At 39.0% G+C, this 21,862-nt stretch overlaps 1 protein-coding gene across 7 annotated transcripts in view; it reads left to right on the top strand.

Moving 5' to 3' along the window:
- Nucleotides 1-21,862, top strand: part of PDE1C (phosphodiesterase 1C) — a 661,768-nt gene that overhangs the window by 541,380 nt on the left and 98,526 nt on the right. For all 7 annotated transcript variants that reach the window (XM_056117979.1, XM_056117980.1, XM_056117981.1 and 4 more), the window contains 4 exons: nucleotides 5,586-5,686; nucleotides 9,907-10,035; nucleotides 16,017-16,118; nucleotides 16,632-16,752. In XM_056117979.1, the coding sequence (XP_055973954.1) occupies nucleotides 5,586-5,686; nucleotides 9,907-10,035; nucleotides 16,017-16,118; nucleotides 16,632-16,752 (453 nt within the window). The remainder of the gene's footprint in view (nucleotides 1-5,585; nucleotides 5,687-9,906; nucleotides 10,036-16,016; nucleotides 16,119-16,631; nucleotides 16,753-21,862) is intronic.

The following is a 21,862-nucleotide window of genomic DNA, read 5'->3' as shown; positions in this document are numbered from 1 at the left end:
GATGAAGTGTCCTGTATATATCTACTAAGTCCCTTTCTTCCATTGTTTCCCTCAGATGAAGTATGTCCTTGCTAAGCTTGATTCTGGTTGATCTATCAAGAGGTGACAAAGCGGTGTTGAAGTCTCCCACTAGTATTGTGTTGCTATTGATGTCTTTTTCCAAATCTATGAGTAGTTGTTTTAAGTACTTTGCTGGTCTCTCATTAGGTGCATATACATTTATTATTGTAAGTTCTTCCTGTTGTACAGATCCTTTGATGAATAAGAAATGGCCTTCACTGTCTCTTATGACCTTCTTCACTCTGAAATCTATGTGGTCTGATATTAGGATGGCTACCCCAGCTTTTTTATGGGAGCTGTTTGCCTGTAGGATTGTTTTCTAGCCTTTGACTCTGAGTCTGTTTTTGCTTTGACTATTGAGATGTGTTTCTTGCAGGCAGCAGAATGTTGGGTTCAATTTTCTAATCCATCCTGCCACTCTATGTCTTTTAATTGGTGCGTTTAGCCTGTTGACATTGAGAGAGATTATTGTTATGGGATTTTGTCCCATTATTCTGTTGAAATTTGGTGTATTTGAGGGGCCTGTCTTGCCTTAAAGTAGCCCATTTAGTTGTTCTTGTAGCCATGGTTTTGAGTCTATGAAGTTCCTGAGCTGTTGTTTGTCTGTGAAACTGTGTGTTGTTCCTTCTATTATGAATGAGAGTCTCACTGGGTAAAGTATTTTTGGGGAAACATTTATTTCATTGAGTCTTTTCACTATGTCCCACCACTGTTTTCGGGCCATGATGGTTTCATCAGAAAAATCAGCTTGGAATTTTAAGGATGCTCCTTTGTAAGAGATTTCTTTCTTCGATCGTGCTGCTTTCAGAATTTTGTCTCTTTCTAAGGTTTTTGGTCATTTTGATAATGATGTGTTATGGGGTATTTTTATTCGGATTTCTTCTAGCTGGTACCCTTCGGGCCTCCTGAATGTGGTCACAAGTTTTCTTCAGCTCTGGAAACGTTGTAGCAATGATGTTTTGACAGTTTCTTCTTCTTCATCAAGGTTTTCTTCCTGTCCCTCTGGGACTCCAATAATTCTTATGTTACCCCTCTTGGCTTCATCAAGATCTTCTCTTGCCATCTGTTCCCGAATTGTGAGTCTCTTTTCCATTTTCTGCTCTTTTCTGGAGAGTCTCTGAACTTCATCTTCGAGCTCACTGATTCTGTTCTCAGCAGCTGTTACTCTGCTGCTGAGGCCTTCCGCTGAGTTTTTCAATTCACCTACCAGATTTTTCAGGTCTGACATTTCTGATTGAATTTTCCTCATTTCTGCCTTCAAATCCTCTTGTCTTCTATTGGCATTGCTTTCCATTGTTTCTTTTAGTTCCCTAAGCATCCTAAGTAGCTCCCTTCTGAATTCCTTGTCAGAGAGGTTGTCTAACACTACAGTACTGTTGGTGTTATCTGGGCCAGACTCTTCAATAAGAAAGTTTGGTGGGCTTTTGTGTTGCTTTACCATTGTGAGAAGTGTGATTTAGTCCTTCACGTTCACTGTTACTATTCTGCTTGATATGCAGTGTGAGTTAAGATAGGCTTATGAGTTATTGGCTGTGTTTCTAGTTCTAGTGGCTGAGCTAAACTAGAGAAGTGTCCATCTAAGAAGGTAGCTTATGGTTCCTATGGTATATGTAGTGGGAGAATATTTCGCAGCCGCTAATGTGGCCGCGGCTCTGGAAAGAGTCTCTGGCACTGGGCGAGGAGTTGGGAACGTCTCCTGGTAGGAATGAGGAACCGTTCAGCTTTGTTGCCCAGTGCTGGGCCTCCGTTCCCGTCCCATGCAGATCAAGGGAGAAAACTGGCTTTCTAGGAAATGGAGCTATCTGCGCAAGCCCAGAGAAAGTCCCAGGCCTTGGGGCCGGGCTGTACCTGGTTGGAATAGTAGCCGTTCAGCTTTGTTGCCCAGAGCTGGGCCTCTGTTCCCGTCTCGCGCAGATCAGCGGAGAAAACCGGCTTTCTAGGAGATGGAGCTATCTGAGCATGCCCAGAGAGAGTCCCAGGCCCTGGGGGCGGGCTGTACCGGGTTGGAATAGGAGCCGTTCAGCTTTGTTGCCCAGAGCTGGGCCTCCTTTCCCGTCTCGTGTAGATCAGGGGAGAAAACCGGCTTTCTAGGACATGGAGCTATCTGCTCATGCCCAGAGAGAGTCCCAGGCCCTGGGGGCGGGCTGTACCTGGTTGGAATAGGAGCCGTTCAGCTTTGTTGCCCAGAGCTGGGCCTCCGTTCCCGTCTCATGTAGATCAGGGGAGAAAACCGGCTTTCTAGGAGATGGAGCTATCTGCACATGCCCAGTGAGAGCCCCAGGCCCTGGGGGCGGGCTGTACCTGGTTGGAATAGGAGCCGTTCAGCTTTGTTGCCCAGAGCTGGACCTCCATTCCCGTCCCGCGCAGATCAGGGGAGAAAACCAGCTTTCTAGGAGATGGAGCTAGCTGCGCATGCCCAGAGAGAGTCCCAGGCCCTGGGGGCGGGCTGTACCTGGTTGGAATAGGAGCCCTTCAGCTTTGTTGCCCAGAGCTGGACCTCCATTCCCGTCCCGCGCAGATCAGGGGAGAAAACCGGCTTTCTAGGAGATGGAGCTAGCTGCGCATGCCCAGAGAGAGTCCCAGGCCCTGGGGGCGGGCTGTACCTGGTTGGAATAGGAGCCCTTCAGCTTTGTTGCCCAGAGCTGGGCCTCCGTTCCCATCCCGCCAAATCAGTTTTCCTCTTTCTTTCCATTCCCAGCACTCAGTTTACATCACAGTAAAAATTGTATATAAGGTGTATTATTCATGGTGTCAAAAGTTTCTGATATTCTATTTTGGATTTGGGTAGAAATATTTCTCAAAACTCGAATTTCACCCCAATTATTCTGCACTTATTTGTTACCAGACTGAATTCTGATAGCCCTCATTAAAATAGCAGTTATTCTCAGAAAGTTTCTTAGAGGAACAGTGAAATTAGTAATTAATGTTTTTAAAAGACCAACTTGAAATGATGAAATCTTTCATTTATAAAGGATTTTGTATTAATTTGAATCAAATATATTTTATTTATAGTTTTTCATTCAAACTGTGAACTCTTTCTGAGTTATTGATTTGGGCACCATATTTGTTTTGTAATCCTTGCTGCTCCTATAGAAGGCTTCTAGGTTGTTTTTTTTAAAAATTTATTTAGTCTTGGTGAATTACACAGTTATTCATGATTGTGTTTTAGACATGCAGTGATTCAACACCTGTCCCTTCACCATTGTCCATTTCCCTCCCCAGTGCCAGACCCACGGCCTTTTCCCTCCCACCCACCAGTCTGCCTCTACGAGAGGTGCTACCTTTATAAATTTTGGCACTATAGTTTACAGTACTGTTACTGATAGGGCTTTGTGCATAGCACTACCTATCAGCTCCCTGGCCCCTGCTCCAGGTCGAACACTTCCTTCCACTACTGTTGCCTCACAGTCCTGTTCCCCCATCTCTCTTCCCCAAGGGTTTTACATCCTACTGAAGATCAACTCGCATGTTTCTTGTGGCAACCGTCTTTGTATTTGTTGTTATTCCATCATTATGTCTCTTTATATCCCACATATGAGAGAGATCATTCTGTGTTGGTCTCACACTCTAACTTTACTCAGTTTGATCTTCTCCAGATGCACACATGTAGTATCAAAGTCCACTCTATTTCCTTAAGGTAAAATAAGAGCATAGATAAACTCATGTAAACTCATGAAGAAAATGGAATGTGAACTTTTTGAAATTGCCTTCTACTGTTTTGTAGTTTTCACAGCTCTTTTGATAGCAGTTCTCTCAGTGTTGAAATCATGGAGCTTTAGTTCTTTAGACATGAACATTCTTTATTATTGTTTATTTTTTTTGGTTCTTGTCATATTACTGATGTAACTCAATAGCAAGTACAGCTCACCAGAACATGCTCTGAAATTCTAATCTCTTTAATATTATTATCAGCTAGGACATATCAATAAAAATTCATTTAAAGATATTTTCAGTATAATCTCTATGTGTAGAGAAATATGAGAAAGCAGTTTAGAATGCTACCTGACAGTAGAGCTCATGGAAAAAACAAGTATTTATAACAGGAATCTAGTTAGCAACATGAACCTCACCCAACCCAGTAGATCAGGAACAGTCCACCAGTGCAACTCTGTTTGTTCCCAAGACAGCCAGATCTTCCTGCTACAGAGTGAAAGACACCAGAGTGAAAGATGGCTGTGTTTGAAGTTCTCTAGGTGAATTTCATTTCATGAACTCTATACATTCACTGATGCTCTCCATCCCTTCTGTAAACAGTCCTTCCCAAATCTCAGGTGATATGTTAATCTGTGATTATTGGTCCATGCATTAGTACCCTTGGGTTACTTTTGCTACAAGTTGAATTGACCTTTACAGGTTTTAGTATGGCGTATCCTAGTCTTGTTTTAAAAGATTTAGAACTTAAATCTAAATCCTTCCACCAGTGTTTCAGGATCTTTTTACCCTATCCAGTGGTCACTTTTTCAGTCCCTTCCACCCACTCAGTTTCCAGTGTCTATTACTTATCCTGTCTAAAGATTTATTCCATTGGGCTTTCCCCTCCCTTCCTCCCTTCCTCCCTCCCCTCCCATCCTCCTCCTACTCCCCCCCTGCCTCCCTCTCCTTCCCTATCTCCCTCTCACCCCTCTCTCCGTCCCTCCCTCCGTCCCTCCCTCCTTTCTTTCTCTCTTTCTTTCTTCTTTCTTTCTTTCTTTCTTTCTTTCTTTCTTTCTTTCTTTCTCTCTTTCTTTCTTCTTCCTTCCATGTCAACTGGAATTTATCTTATACAGTCTCACTTCACATAGCATGATACCTCCTAGTTCTAAGTTGCAGAAAACTGCTAGATTTCATCTTTTCTCATACTGAATAATATTGCATCATGTATATGATTCTGCAGCTTCTTCATCCACTCATCTATTGTTGGGCACTAGGGTTGTTTCTATATCTTGGCTACTGTAATGCTGTGATAAACATAGGTATGCATTTAATTGATGTTTAACTTCTTTTTTGTCTACCTGGGAATTTTATTTGGAATTTAGAAAAGAAAACATGGGAATGTAAAAAAATTCATTGATTTTTCTTTTTTCCTTAAAATGCTGTTTTCAACCACTATGCTGTTTTCAAACCTCCATATTCTTTTTTTGTCTTTTTAAAAATTTTTTAAATTTTTATTAGTGAAACACCATGAGGTACAGTTGTAGACTTATGACTTTTGTGCTTGGGTTTCAGTTATACAATGATCAAGTACCCATCCCTCCACCAGTGCCCATTTTCCACCACCACGGATCCCAGTATCCCTCCCACCCCCAACCTCCCCATCCCACCCTGTGGCAGGGCATTCCTCAAACCTCCATATTCTTTTGCATGCAACACATATACAAGCACCTCTCTCTTCTCCTCCCCCCGCCCCAGTCCATAAGAAAATATATGTTTGGCAATAGCTTGCAGCTACAGAGTGGAAAGGTATCAGTGTGAGTTTGTTGCCAGCAAACTGAAGACTGTGTGAGAAAGAGACAGATGATCTGATTGCTCTGTAATCTCCTTTGCAGAACTGGCTGACGGAGCTGGAGATCTTTGCGATAATCTTCTCAGCTGCCATCCATGACTATGAGCATACCGGAACCACCAACAATTTTCACATTCAGACTCGGTGAGGATATTTCAGTGTTTGGAGATGAGGCAAAGGGATCAGGGAAAGAGTTTTGGCAGAAAGAGAGGTGTTTGTCACTTTTATTTTCCTTTGCATGGTTGCTCTCTTTTGCATTTCTGAGAAACAAAATGGATTTAAAATGAGAGATTGGTGAGTCAGCTTCAATTAAGAATTAGAATTTAAGAAGCCATCTGCTCCTAATTCTTATATTTTATTCACGCCCTGTGTCAATACCATCTTTTTTGTCCTTGTTATTATGATGCTAGCTGTTTGTTGATTTATGTATATACAGTGCATACTTTATTTCCCAAAGGAGGCGGAATAGTTTACATAGTGATGTAAATGCCATGTAAACAAAATCAGGACAAGAGGGGATTGGATGGTTTCTATTGGCATTAACAATAATTGAATAATAACCTGCTCTCTGGGTACCTGGTGATGTTCTTCCCATCTGATGTCTTCTCTGCTCAGTTTAGTGCTTATGTTGGCCCCTGGCAAGTGCTTGGGGCAGTTAGACCATCTCATGCAAATGTCTCCACCATGTGTCCTTTCTAATGAGCAGCACAGGTGAAAACAAACCTTGAGGGAGATGTTTAATATGACCCAAGTGCCCCCCACCAAACCTGTTGACTCTAGTAAATATCACCAATCAACTTTGGTATATATTTTTCTCATCATGTTATGGTTTTACCTTTCGTATTTGTGAGCATAGAATTCCATTGGTGAAAATCCAATGGAATTGCATGAGGACAGGGGTTGGTGATAAGCATGGTTGACATGAAGTAAGGAAAACAGTTGTACGTGGATCTCTACTGGGATTTAATAGGGTGGAAGTGGACAAAAGGATGTGAGCTGCTCCCTGCATTTTTTGGTCTTGCTCTACTCTCAGCTTCTCTGTCCTCTCTGGCCTAAACACTTGCTTTCTCTTAAGATGGTGATACAAAATGGAGAGAATATGACAGTAGGCCTGAGTCTTAACATGGGGATTTTAAAAGCTAGACTCTTGGGCCAAGTAGCAAAGCAGAGACAAAGAACCATGCAGGGAGGGATGAGAGTTCAAACACCCAATAAATATTTTCCTATTAATTCGAAAAAGCAGGTGCACACTCCAGATAAATTTGTACTCACAAAAGCAGTTTCCGTGTATTTAATGAAGCCAACACTTAATTATGAAACTTAAAAAAGAAGACAATATTATCTGATCCCTATTCAGAAGGGGATTTAATAGGGTGGAAGTGGACAAAAGGATGTGAGCTGCTTGCTGCATTTTTTGGTCTTGCTCTACTCTCAGAGTAGACTCGGCTGCTGTGAAACAGCGTTTAATAGTTCTGTCACAAAGATCTACTTCACAGTCCTGGACATTCATGGAATTCCACAGAGCAGCTCTGGCCAATGGCTATTTGCAAGTGGAACCCTTGCTCTGAGGACAGGGGTTGGTGATAAGCATGGTTGAAAAGAAGTAGGGAAAAGAGTTAGTTGTACATGGATCTGGTGTGAAAGCCACTATCAAAATCAGTTTTCATTCAGAGAGAAATGGCTTAATTATAGAAATTGGAAAAGGGCAATATGACAAAATATAAGTCCACTGGAGCTTTATTTATTTATTTATTTTTGCTTTTTGGGTCACACCCGGCAATGCACAGGGATTACCTCTGGTTCTGCTCTCAGGAATCATCCCTGGCGGTGCGCAGGGGCCATATGGAATGTTGGGAAGCGAACCCAGGCTGGCTGCAAGCAAGGCAAATGCCCTTCCTGCTGTGCTATTGCTCCAGCCCCTCCACTGGAGCTTTACATAGCAAAAAAGATCAGATCTTTCGCCTCAGGCTTTTTGTGGTTGATATAACCTCTACTGGAGAAGGAAATTCCAATGGTTTTTCAGTTAAGCATGGTTTGGAATAAAATTTAGACACTGGCCTTCAACAGAATGTTATCCTAAGCATTTCAGCTCTTGTGATTCTTTTTCAGTAAACTGAGTCTTTGATCAGGTTCATTGCCCTTTGATGGACAAAATGTTGTCTTAAACTTTAAACTTATGCTGAATATAGTCCCAAACTTGGCCAGTGATAGGTGAATGTTACTTGTTTGGGGAGACATGGGGAATTGGGGCCACTTCCCGCCATGCTCAGGGTTTAATCCTGGCCTTTGTGTTTGGGAGTCACTCCCAGCAGTGTTTGTGGGGCCATATGTGATGCTGCAGGTGAAGTTGGGGTTGGCCACGTACCAAGAAAGCACCTTAACTTTTGTTCTATCTCTCTAGTTTTGAAAGTTATTTTACAGTTAAGTAGCTTGCTTTCCAAGGGGAGGGGTGGAATTGGGGCAGGGGTACTGGGAACACTGGTGGTAGAAAATGTGCACTGGTGGAGGGATGGGTGTTCAATCATTGTATGACTGAAACTCAAACATGAGAGTTTTGTAACTGTATCTCACAGTGGTTCAATAAAAATAAACAAATAAATCTAGGAGGATATTGCCTTTATAAGAATTTGGTAAGAAGATGTCTAAATTTATTTGGAGACCATTTTTTATGCAGTTGATATATTATCATATATTTGAAATGGAATAAATAGCATCTGATTATAAATATTTAAAATAAAACATTTAAAATGTATTAGAAAACCTAAGAAAAAAATACCCAAAGATCTTGCCTTCATCTCAGCCTAGCTTCTTATTTACTGTGGAGTTTGAAAAACTCACTCCAACTTACTTGATAAGAAATGAATAATCTCTAGCTAATCTAAAATTTCATCTTAAATTATGTGCTGAAATAATATAGTTCTATGTTTGGTGTCATTTGGGTATGCAGTAGTCTTGAAGAAAGTGACTAGCAATTGCCATGTAATCTTTATATTCTTTAGTCTCAATTTTCTATGCTTAGCATGCTAAACATTTTGGGAGGATGATCCTCATCAGTGCTCAATGAACCACAGGCTGTTTTCTACAATTCTCAGTCAGCAAGATGGGCCAGTTGTGCTGAGAATCCCTCTCATGGTTGAGTGACCTCCAGGGTAACACCCAGCTGCGTTCAGGGGACTTGTGGGGTGAGGTCTGGAATCCGAGACAGGCACATGCATAACTAACCCCTGTGCTATTTTCCCATTCCTTTCAATGCCAAGTTTTAAGATCAAGCTAGTAACAGAAAACTTGTAAACTATAGAGAACTGTGACTAGAATAAGAGTTTTACTAAGCCAAATAAAAACCTGAACAATAAGTGTAATAGCTTAAGTAGTAGACACCTGTCTCGGGTGTGGGTCCCTGTGTTTCTTATTTGGCACCTTGTGACTCCACAGCGCCTGAGCACAAAACCGTCAGGCCCAAACCACTGGGCTAAGAATGCCAGAATTGATCCCAGGATCACCTACCCACACACTATGAGGTGTAGCTTCTATAAAACAGATATATTTTTAAATTAAAAAGTAATTTCAGAAAATTTTGAGAAACTTAATTTTTTATTAATATTTTAATTGAATTACAGTGATATACATAGTTACGAAGTTGTTCATGATTGGGTTTCAGTCATACAATGTTCCAACACCCATCCCTTCACTTTCCACCACCAATGGTCCCAGTTTCCTTCCCGCTCCCCCACCCCCACCCTGCCACTTGCCTCTATAGCAGGCAATCCCCCCCTCGCCCTCCCTCCTCCTCCCTCCATCTCTCTCTCTCTATCTCTCTCTCCCTTTCTTTCCTTTTGGGCCTTATGGTTTGCAAATACTGAAAATGAAAGGTTATGGGAAATTTTATTTGACCTGCATTTTAAAAACAACTTTTCTATTAGTCCAGATAATTGAGAGAAAGTTAGCCAGATAATTGAGAGGAGATTAGGAAAGAGTTTTCAAAGAATTTTCAGGTTATATAGAACATATTTTGTACTCGCATATTGACATTGATACTTTCCATCCATCTATCTTTTATTTGTAGGGTACCCTGAGATATGGTCAGCAGAACTAATATCTAAGGGTGCTGAAGCAAGGGAAGGATCAATGGGGTAACAGGGGAGGACGTCATATAGCAGCAATATAATAATAAAATAAGAATATTGGTACTACTGTGAATAACCAAAAAATATACAGCGTGCCAGCCTTTTTGGTTGATATAAACAGTATGCAGACAAAGATCATCACTGAGTGTAGAACGGAAGATTCAGTCTGCCTTGGACAGTTCTACAAAAAAAATCCCATTGTTGCACATCCTGAATTACTCTGCTTGTCTCTCTGTTCAGATCTGATCCAGCTATTCTGTACAATGATAGATCTGTATTGGAAAATCACCACTTAAGTGCAGCTTACCGCCTTCTGCAAGAGGATGAGGAAATGAATATCTTGATTAACCTCTCAAAGGATGACTGGAGGTAAGGATAAGATGAAGAGATTTGGAGGCCAGGGACAGACTGTGAGATAAAATTTGCTACTTCTGAGGAAGTAATATTCTGTCTAAAAATTGTATTGCTGCTTCTCTCCCACTTCACTGCCGCTTCACAAATATTCAAGTACCTTGTCAGCACTTTGAAAATTGGTGTTGCTTGTTTTCTTAGGAAATGGTGTTGTTTTTAATATTAGTTTTTTAAATCTGAGTTTTAGCATATAATATTTGTTTTTCACCTCTTACATGATTTGAATTTCTGAAATATTCTCTCAGTATGTTTAAAGAAAATTAGTTTGACACCACCCAAAATATCACAGACCAGGTAATCCCCTTGCTGAAAACACATTTCCTTCTTGAATTTAGCAGCACCTGAGTTTGGTATGAACATAGCTGCTCACCAGTCTGTGCCATGTAGGAAGTTATTCAATGTCTTCAAATCTTTCATGTTTTAATTCCTAGAAAAGAGATACCATTTTAGCAGTGTTTTGGTTAGGGTCATCATAAATAATACTACCTGTTTAAAATATTCATCTTGCACTCTGACATATAGAGCAAGCCTGCAAAGCATTGTAGCTATAAACACAGATTAGGGTATTAAAAAACTTGTAGTCAAAATTATTGAATTCTTTCAAATTCTTGTATCATTGTGCTGCAGATCGTATTTGTATTTTCATTAAATTGTTGTCTGTTGATTGTTTTTCTGCTGGTCATTATCTAAAGGTTCAGAGAAATAAGGCATAGAAAACCATTAATTTGGAACTAATTTCTAGTAAAACTTGCCAATTAGTTTGAATTCAACTCCAGTGTTTTAAAACATAGAGGAGTATTCTGCTGGATTTTATGGGAAAGTAGTTTAAAGCATTTAAAAAGCAGTTTTTCAGGTGATCAGTGCATCTTATGGGGGAAAAAAACCCTCTATCCAATTCAGTTGCTAAGAAAGGTATTTTATAAACAATTTTAAAATAGTAAAGAACTGTTTTAAGCATATTCTTATACCTCGTGGTTTTGAAGAAATTTTGTGAGAGATTGTTCAAATAATGAACATTCCGGCCTTTCTGAAAAGTCAAAAAAGAACCCCACAGCCCCTCTAGTTATTGTATTTACAAAGAGTGAAGATGCCTCCTCCATGGTCTGTATTTTTGCTAAGAATTCCTTACTTGTGTTCAACTATAGTTTTGCCAAAAATTTAGCCTTATTGTTTGTAAGTTTACTCTAACATAGAGTATGACTCTTATACTTTACTGGTAGGTTTGTGAGACCTGAGTTGGCAGTGTATAAATCCAGAATCACTAGGCATGACTATGACATGTTAGTTCACATTGAACTCACTGGTGTACATCAGGGAAACTGTGCTAATAGTTTATCATTAGCTCCACATTATCATTTATGGGTATTCATAAAGTACCAGTTGTAAGTTTGATTATTACCTGTGATCAGAGCAAGTTATAAGATTAGCAAAACATGGTCAGTTTAGTATAAAAGAGACTAAGGCCCTGGAGAAATACTTCAAAAGGTCAGAGCATTTTCCTTGCATGCAGGAACTAGCCCACTGACATTTTATGATCCCTGAGCATTGCTTGGTATATTCCTGAATGATCTCTACACTAGGCACAAGTACTGGGATGGACCAGAAACAAGGGCCAGAGCTCCAGTGCATCCCTGGGATTAAGCATTGAATTGTCTGGTCTGGTTGGAACTTATCTCTGTAAATGATCTCAGGATCCCTGAGCACTGCTTGGAAGCACACCACCCCACCCCTGGTGTTTTTTTTTTTTAATAATGTAAGAGCACTACTGTTTATTCAGCTATTGATTAAGCTGATTGAATTGGGTATGGACTCCACATTATTTTTTTTAATTGTCTAATTTTATAAATTAGTTCGCAATGTTTGATTACATTCAATATTCAAACACCAATCCCACCATCATTACACCTTCCCTCCATAAAATTCGGGATGTTTCCATCCCAAACCCTAATCCCTGTGTCAAAACACAACCAAAATAATATATTTCATATTGTCTGTTATGAAGAACAGCTAGCATGCTTACAAAAAAGTGTTCATATAGGAAACAGAGTGAAAATTGTACTATTTTGGCAGGAGCCATTAAGACATTCTATGGGATAAAGGTAAAAAGGTAAAGGCCCTCCCGTTGTTCATCAATTTGCTCGAGCGGGCCCAGTAACGTCTCCATTGGAGACTTTGTTGTTACTGTGTTTGGCATATCGAATCCATCACAGGGAGCTTGCTAGGCTCTGCCCTGCGGGCGAGATACTCTCGGCAGCTTGCCGGGCTCTCCGAGAGGGGCGGAGGAATCGAACTCGGCTCGGCCATGTTGGCTGCGTGCAAGGCAAATGCCCTACTGCTGTGCTATCACTCCAGCCCATATTCTATGGGATATCACTAACAAATTGTTAAGGTTTGGGTGATGTGAGCTTTGGTATATATATCTGAAAATACATATATATGCATATATATTTCCCTCTATGATTTGTTACCTACTATCTGAACCCCATCAAATGTGGTGTGGTAATTATGGAGAATGGGTAGGGAGTGTTTTATGATGTGTCACGTGACCTCTTTCATGGCCACGCGGTCCAGGAATATGTTTACTCATATCTGAGACTTGGCCCAAGCACGTGGGGAGCAGCCTTGAGCATAGCAGTGGTGGGTTGTGGAGGATTTGGGCTGCCGGAGTTGGGTCCCTTGGGGCGGGGAGGGCGCTCACCTGTCTCCCTCTGAGACGCCCCCCCCAATTTTTTTAAGAAAAAAATATTGTTTATATCTACTCATTTAAAGATATAATGAAATATGCTCATATACTAGGCTTATGTATTTGTCTTTATTGGTTGAAAACAATTTTATTATCTCTAGGAGTGGAATATATTTGAATTAGAACTATAGAGTGTCTCAGATAAACATACTAACATTTTATTGCTAGCGTATGTAGCACCATGCTTTGGTTTTACTCTCTTTTGTGTGGGTGATGATTTTCTAATGTAAGTTACGCAAATTGAGGGTGCTACTCTTTTCCATTTAGAGCTTTAAAATGTTTTATTTTTATATTTATTTAATAATGTTTGTGTGCAATTTATCAAGACAATATTATCACAATATAGTCATTATATTGTAATGAATATAAATTATATGATAAGATAATAAATTAACGTTATTTAGGGCTCTTAGTCTGTTAAGTCTATTAGTCCCAAAATAATTAGTGATGGGTAGGTATTATGTCTTTCTAAGAAAGCAAATTTAATATCTGATTTTTGTTTTGTTACATAAATACATTAGACTTTTTAGGGCCTTTGATTAAGTCACTAGATATTTATTAACTTTTAAAATTTGAAAGAGGCTGGAGCAAAAAGTACAGTGGGTAGGATGCTTGCCTTGTATGCAGCCTACCTGGATTCAATCCCATGCATCCTCCCATGTGGTCCCCAGAGCCGTGCCAGGAGTGACCCCTAAGTGCAACTGGGTGTGGCACAGTAGCAAATATACAAAACAAACAGATAAAAAAAAGTCCAAAGTGGAGTTACATGGAAAACCACTTTTGGTATAACAGATAGGCTAATACAATGACCACGTGTGGGCAAAATACAAAGATGTAGAACCACCTAAATGCAGTCTGGTTCGGAGCAGCAACACTTAGTGAGTAATGCTATTTATAACTGTACAAAATGCTCCACCATCTTTCTGGATGAACAGCCACATATCTGTGGGAGAGTAAGTTGGAATCACAGAAGAGTCAAATAGAAATACTAATTCTATATATTGACCATGTTTAAGTATCCTGCTGATTTTGAACCCAAAATATATGGACCAGACTGATCTGGGATTTGTATTTTGAATCAGTACAGAATTTGTTTTTTGAATCAAATAGGTTAATTGACCATTAGTACAAAAATAACAGTTCTGTTCTGAGCAATATTAGTGTGGTATCTAAGCTAAAACAGTAATTTTGAGGATGCAATCTAAATGGCACGCACAGATCAGGAAACAGACTTCTTCGCAAAAGAAAAGACAATCAGTAGTACAGTTCAAAGATGTTGGAATGATTAGATAAAAAATTTTGAAACAGTTCTTATGCCCAGTGAAGTAAACCATGATTGCAATAAATAAAGCACAATAAAATTCATCAATAAAGTGAGAATATAAGCAAGAGCAAGCAGAACTTTAGAACTAAAATGCAAAATACCTAAATTTCTAGTTTATGACATTGATTAAGTAGAATGCTGGAAAACACAGAAGAAAGAATCAGTGAACTTGAAAAGATAGATAAACCGTGGTATGTAGGATACTAGATGTCATCAGTTATACGGATGATATGGGACAGCGATGGGGAGGGAACATGGGAACACTGGTAGAGGAAATTGACATTAGCAGTGGAATTTGTGTTGAAATACTGCCTAAAACATAACAGTCAACTTTGTAAGTCACATTCTTTAATTTAAAAAATGAAAAATAAAGATCAATTTGAGGAACAAAGGAAAGTTTTTGGGGGGCACGGGGGGCTATAAACCAATAATATGTGGTTTATATTATTAAATTATAACATGGCCGACCCGAGTTTGATTCCTCTGCCCCTCTCGGAGAGCCTGGCAAGCTACCCGTGATGTATTCGATATGCCAAACACAGTAACAACAAAGTCTCCAATGGAGACGTTACTGGGCCCGCTCAAGCAAATCGATGAACAACAGGAGGACAGTGACAGTGACAGTGATGACCAAAATTAAGGCAAATGGCATACTATGGTGAGGTTATTTGCATGTATTATCGTTGCAAAGTCTCAAGTAATGGAAATATTTTCACTACTTAAAGTTGTTTGTAAGTCTGTGCTTCTGTGTTGCTATGTGATTTCTGATATCAAGACATCTAGTTCAAGATATGTATTTGTGTGTATTCCCTGTACATATATTCATATATTCATCAACACATCTATGTCTTTAGAACATTTACATTTTCTACCATTATATATAGCTATGGGCTAGAGTGACAGCACAGCGGGTAGGCCGACCCGGGTTCAATTCCTTCGCCCCTCTCGGAGATCCTGGCAAGCTACTGAGAGTATTCTGCCCGCATGGCAGAGCCTGACTAGCTCCCCGTGGCATATTCGATATGCCAGAAACAGTAACAACAAGTCTCACAATGGAGACGTTACTGGTGCCCACTCAAGCAAATTGATGAACAACAGGAGGACAGTGACGGACAGCGATGGATATGTAGCTATATGTAGGAAAAGCAAATGATCTAGTGAGATCTAAGGTTTCCTAGAACCTGTGTGCAGAGGGCAGGGTTAATTACTAAAGGGTTGAAGGTAATGGAAATTTGCAGTATTATATTGTGGTGGTGTTCAACTGCTAAAACTCATCATATTGTACATTTTAGGTGGAATCAGTTTATCGGATGTAAATCATACTTCAATAACATTTCTAGAGACAGCAGATAAAGCAGTTTGGTAATTACTGGGGAAGGTCAAGAGGAGTGAATAACTAAAGGACAGGGAAATTTAGACTCTTGAAATTATGGTGTGTGAAATTGTAATGCTGGATACATGACATGCATTTGTCAAAACTTGGAGCTTTGCAACATGACCAGTGAAATGGAATCTAAACTATGGACTTGAGTTAACTTAATTTTTTAATGTTGGCTTATTAGTTGTAACAAATGTACCATACTAATGCAACAAAATAATAATCATGATAATAATAAGGGAAGCTCTGCAGGAGATGGGAAATATATATAGGGGCTCTCTGTACTGTTTGGAATTGTTTTCTCAGAATTTTCCAAATGACATATGCACTCTGTATATTTATGACAAATGAACTCAAATACATGGCCTAGTAGTGTCAAAATAGATTAAAAATGTCACATATAATTAACTTTGACTCAGCAAGAAAACTCATTTTCACTTTCCATTTGTAAACATTCTGTTCTTTTTTTTCCCTCCATGGCATATCTCTAAAAGGGAGTTTCGGACCTTGGTGATTGAGATGGTGATGGCCACGGATATGTCTTGTCATTTCCAACAAATCAAAGCAATGAAGACTGCCCTGCAGCAGCCAGAAGCGTGAGTAGACCTGTGACATCGTGCTGCTTGTATGGGTGCCAGGACTGGTAATGATGCTGATGCGCCTTAAAAGCACATCCACAGAACTTTGAGTGGTCTCATCAAGGGGCATTTTCACAGCAAAGAGCTTCCTGTTGTACATGCTACTGGTAGGGCCCCATCAGGATCAACAGAGATCATAGGTCAGAAACATTTTCCCTCCACTGTAATTCAATATTTCCCTTGCGAAGCTAATGAGTCACTCATCAGAGGCTACCCATACAAATCATTCTTTATGTCTTTTTGAATACTGCAGTCATCGCAGAAATAGTCCACTTTTGAGATGTCCAGTTCAATACACAGGGAAACCAGGCTGAAGCATATTGAAATTATAGGATGAAATGATGCATTTTGCCAAGTCAGCTGAAGTCTGGTTTAAAATGGAAGAATGGAAGGGATGACATTTCACAAATTTTTCTCTTACTGAGGTTCTGACAGTTTGGTCCTTATCTGTTCTTGTTCTTTGGGTTTCAGAATTGAGAAGCCCAAAGCATTATCCCTGATGTTGCACACAGCAGACATTAGCCACCCAGCAAAAGCTTGGGAGCTCCATCATCGCTGGACAATGTCTCTCCTGGAGGAATTCTTCAGACAGGTATCTTGCTGCTATACTACTAAGGGCTGTTATCATCAGTGGGTATTTTCTGAATTTCCTATTTAAGCAATGCAAAAATAAGTACTATTGCTTGAGATTGCAATAATTTGGAGGAGTGAGGGAGGGATTGTAGCCTTTTACTTTACACTTCTAATCATGTAATGTCCAAATTTTGACTAAAATCTGATTCTCAGAAATTATGTCAGTCCTGTCCTGTGCATTTATATTTGGGCATGAATACATTTCTTTTTTTTAATAATTTTTTTATTAGTGAAACACCATGAGGTACAGTTGTAGATTTACAATTTTTTGTGCTTGGGTTTCAATTATACAATGATCAAATACCCATCCCTCCACCAGTGCCCATCTTCCACCACCATGAATAATATCCCTCCCACCCCCATCCCCCCGTCCCCACCTGCCTCTGTAGCAGGGCAATCCCTTGTGTTCTCTCTCTCCTTTTGGGTGTTGTGGTCTGCAAAAGAGGCATTGAGTGGCAAACATGTTCAGTCCATAGTCTGCTATCGACATGCATCTCCCCTCCTGGGAAAATCCTCTAAACACCCTTTATTTGGTGCTCCCTTCTCTATCTGAGCTGCCCTTTCCCCTAGAATGCCCGGCTGGCCTCTAAGCTATGGAGTAATCCTCCTGGTGCTGATCTCAGCTATTCTTGGGTATTAATCTCATATTTTGTTACTTTATATCCCCCAGATGAATGCAGTCTTTCTATGTCTATCCCTCTCTTTCTGACTCATTTCACTTAGCATGATACTTTCCATGTTGTACCACTTGTATGTAAATTTCATGACTTCATCTTTTCTCACAGCTACATAGTACTCCATTGTGTAGATGTACCAAAGTTTCTTTAACCAGTCATCTGTTCTTGGGCATTCAGGTTTCTTCCAGTTTCTGGCTATTGTGAAGAGTGCTGCAATGAACAAACAAGTGCAGATGTCACTTCGACTATACATTTTTGCCTCTCTGGGATATATTCCCAGGAGTGGGAGTGGTATTGCTGGATCAAATGGGAGCTCAATTTCTAATTTTTTGAGATTCGTCCATACTGTTTTCCAGAATGGCTGAACTAGTCGACATTCCCACCAACAGTGAAGGAGTGTCCCTTTCTCGCCACATCCACGCCAGCATCGGTTGCTTTTGTTCTTTTGAATGTGGGCCAGTCTCTGAGGTGTGAGATGGTATCTCATTGTGGTTTTGATCTGCATCTCCCTGATGATTAATGATGTAGAGCATTTTCTCATGTGCTTTTTTGCCATTCGGATTTCTTCTTTGAGAAAGTTTCTGTTCATTTCATTGCCCCATGGTAGTTTTGTAAAAAATATCATCTAAAGGGCTCTTTTGCTTGTTGTTTTTTCCTAATGGACTGCTGGTTACCTCTACATTGACTATGAGAATAAGGAACTCACATCTCTATTATAATTAGTCTCAGTGTTTCTTTGGAACAGGCAGACCTACTCATTCTTAAGATTCTGGTATGAATGGGGAAATGGTAGAAGACATCTTTGTGGCTTTCATTTTCTTCTTTCCTAATATTCATACCTGACTAAAATTAGAAGCAGATTAAATAGAGTCCCTTTACACAAGTTTTTATTCCTATTGGCTTGTAGCCCAAAACTCATCAGATCACTCATCTTCTTTCTTCTCAATGGTCTTATATGTGATTTGTTTTTGTTGAAGGGATTTGAAGGTTATGTTTGGACCAAATGGTTTCTTAAGGTCCTTCTAACATTAAATGTTTGCAGTTTGCTTCATTCTGTCCATGTCAGCCCAAGCAGAAACTCACATGAACTCCAAGTGGCTAGATGAACACACAGGCAGATTCCTGTCTAGCATCTATTTTTCTTTGCAAAGTCATCTCTTAGCCTCACAGAGGAGTTTTCAAGGTGTAATCCATTGGTGTGGGAGAATAGCAACTATTTAAGTGTGGCCCTGTTGTATATTCAGGAAAGCCACTGCAAATTCTTTCTTAATGGAGGTCTATTTTGAGTCACTTTTCTGGAGCTCTTTTTCTAATAGCAATGACAACATTTTCTTTGAATATTCACTACACTTATTATATGTTTTATATGACATTGATTTTGCATTAATATTCTCTTGCAACCAGGAATAAATATTTAACTTGTAGCCAGAGTAGACCATAGTTACCTCATACAAGTTTGAGGTATTGAAGAAATCTGTGAAACGTGTGCATCCTTATTTGTGAGTGCATAATGTTTCAGTGAAATGAAAATATGCTATGTGTGATGTGAAAGTAACCAAGTGAATTTCTTGCCTATGAGGAATGGAATATAGCTAACTGGATTGGAGTTTTCTTTTTTAGTAATTATGATTTAGTAAATTATTTTTATTGATTTCATATTTTAACCCAGATGCCATTAGCCGTTATAAGTAATTCATGTTGTAGAAATGTTGCCTCAGTTCCTAACTATAGATTTTAAATTGGTCAATTCAAACAGGAAATCTCACTGGATCTGTGGAGTCTTTGAAAACAATTCCACTTGGAACGTTAGGCTATTTTTATATACATTTAATTTATTTTTTTGTCTATGTTTTAAAATAAGGTTATGACCCCAATGTTGGTATACAAAGCATGCTTTGTTAGAAATAGTATTGCATTATGTCTTTTTGTAACTATATTTTTCAAAATCCCAATCACTGCTTCTGGGTATTTTTCAATGAAATATTGATATTAAAAAATCATGAATTTGCTACCTCCGTAAATAAATCTTATAAAAATCTTGAGGGCTTGAGGGTGTGTGTGTGTGTGTGTGTGTGTGTGTGTGTGTGTGGTGTATGTGTGTGTCTCTGTCTGTGTGTTTTAAAAAAGTTTAGACTAAAAATGTTATGCAGTGCATGTTTCATTTGTTTGAAATCTGGGATTGAATCTCTAGCACAAAAATATACTTACTTAATGACAATCATTTTTTTTATTGGAAGGAGTCACACTCAGCTTGGCTCATGCATAATTCTGGTTCTATGCTCAGGGTTCACTCCTGGCTATGCTTTGGGGACCATAAGCAATACCAGGAGTCTAACCTGAGTTAGAGTCAAGGCAAGTGACTTACTCTGTACTGTCTCTGGATTCTGAATAATAAATTTTAAAAATATGTACCTGTGATGTATTCGATATGCCAAACACAGTAACAAGTGTCACAATGGAGACATTACTGGGCCCGCTCAAGCAAATCAATGAACAATGGGAGGACAGTGACAGATCCAAATATATTATACCATCCTTTTAAATATTTTACCTGTGTTATTTCTCCATTTTTAATTTCAAGTCATTATTTTTTTATTTTATTCTATGGAATTAGAGCATTGATTATTTTATTATGTTTAATGCCTTAATTCATTTTTCATTTTTATTTATTCTGCTTGGTTGTATTATATTCTTTTACTAACTCTGAGTTAGTTCTTTAAATCACTTGTTTTTATTTGGCCTAATTCATTTTATGACATGTAAAACTAGCAATTAGTTTTTATGATAAATATTAGGTTATAATGTGCTATGTTCACATTTTTAAATACTCTACAATTTGTTTTTTATTACACTTTGCCCAAAAATTGCTTCAAATTGAGGCAATTTTTTTTAAAAAAGTATCTTTCCAGTGAGGGTTAGGGTTATTTTATGATTTCTAGTCTTATAATTTATTGGGATTTTCTCAAAGAAAATTTTCTAGATTGCTCATGTGAATAGTGCTCATGGCTCTAGAAAAACAGATTTATTTTCTATATGCAAGGTAAAGAATTCAAAGAAAACCATGTATATCTCCCATTTACTTATCATTTAGGTATTCGATGCATCATTTTAAAAAATGATCTATGGTGGACTAACAATATGTTTTTATCATTTTTCTCTCAACCCATTGTAATTTTTGCCTTGGAAGTATTGTTTGGCCTTAATTATGAGACCTTCATAATTTTTCATTGTTACTGATTATCGATATAAAGTCTGCTTCTTTGTCACATGTAATGTGTTTTTTTCCAGTAGAAGTCAGTTTCTACTCATTTTAAAAATATGATTTTTAATCTGATCAATCCCTACTTGATCTCTTGCATCATTATGGTTCCCTGGTACTACCAGGAGTACTTTACCAGGAGTGACTGTTGAGCACAGAACCAGGAGTAATCCCTGGACACTGCTGAGTATGACCCCAAATAAACCAACCAAAAAATTAATTATGACCCCTGCACAGCACAGCACATCACTTTTTTTTCCCTTTATTTTATTTTATTTTTTTAAAGTTGTAGATTTACAATTTTTTGTGCTTTGGTTTCAATTATACAATGATCAGATACCCATCCCTCCACCAGTGCCCATTTTCCACCACCATGGATAATATCCCTCCCACCCCCATCCCCCCATCCCCCCTGTCTCTGTGGCAGGGCAATCCCCTGTGTTCTCTCTCTCCTTTTGGGTGTTGTGGTCTGCAAAAGAGGCATTGAGTGGCAAACATGTTCAGTCCATAGTCTACTTTCTACATGCATCTCCCCTCCTGGGAGGATCCTCCAAACATCCTTTATTTGGTGCTCCCTTCTCTATCTGAACTGCCCTCTCCTCTAGGATACCCGGCTGGCCTCTAAGTTATGGAGTAATCCTCCTGGTGCTGATCTCAGCTATTCTTGGGTATTAATCTCATACTTTGTTACTTTATATCCCCCAGATGAATGCAATCTTTCTATGCCTATCCCTCTCTTTCTGACTCATTTCGCTTAGCATGATACTTTCCATGTAGTACCACTTGTATGTAAATTTCATGACTTCATCTTTTCTAAGAGCTACATAGTACTCCATTGTGTAGATGTACCAAAGTTTCTTTAACCAGTCATCTGTTCTTGGGCATTCAGGTTTCTTCCAGTTTCTGGCTATTGTAAAGAGTGCTGCAATGAACAAACAAGCAGCACATCACTTTTAACCTGTTTGGAGGGACACTGATTTGGATATGTCTTTTAAACATTATTCTTATTTGAGATCTTTTATGAACCAATGTAAGATTATTTTATTTTATTATTTGAACTCGGCTGTATATTAAGATCAAATGAAATGACAGGAATGTTTGAGCATAGTTTATAATGTTCTTTTTGGTTTTTA

This window comes from Sorex fumeus, unplaced genomic scaffold (genome assembly GCF_029834395.1).
Source record: "Sorex fumeus unplaced genomic scaffold, SorFum_2.1 ptg000037l, whole genome shotgun sequence".
In the NCBI taxonomy this organism is placed as follows: Eukaryota; Metazoa; Chordata; class Mammalia; order Eulipotyphla; family Soricidae; genus Sorex; species Sorex fumeus.
Note: the sequence above shows the minus strand (reverse complement) of the source record. Positions and strands in the feature narration are given on the sequence as shown.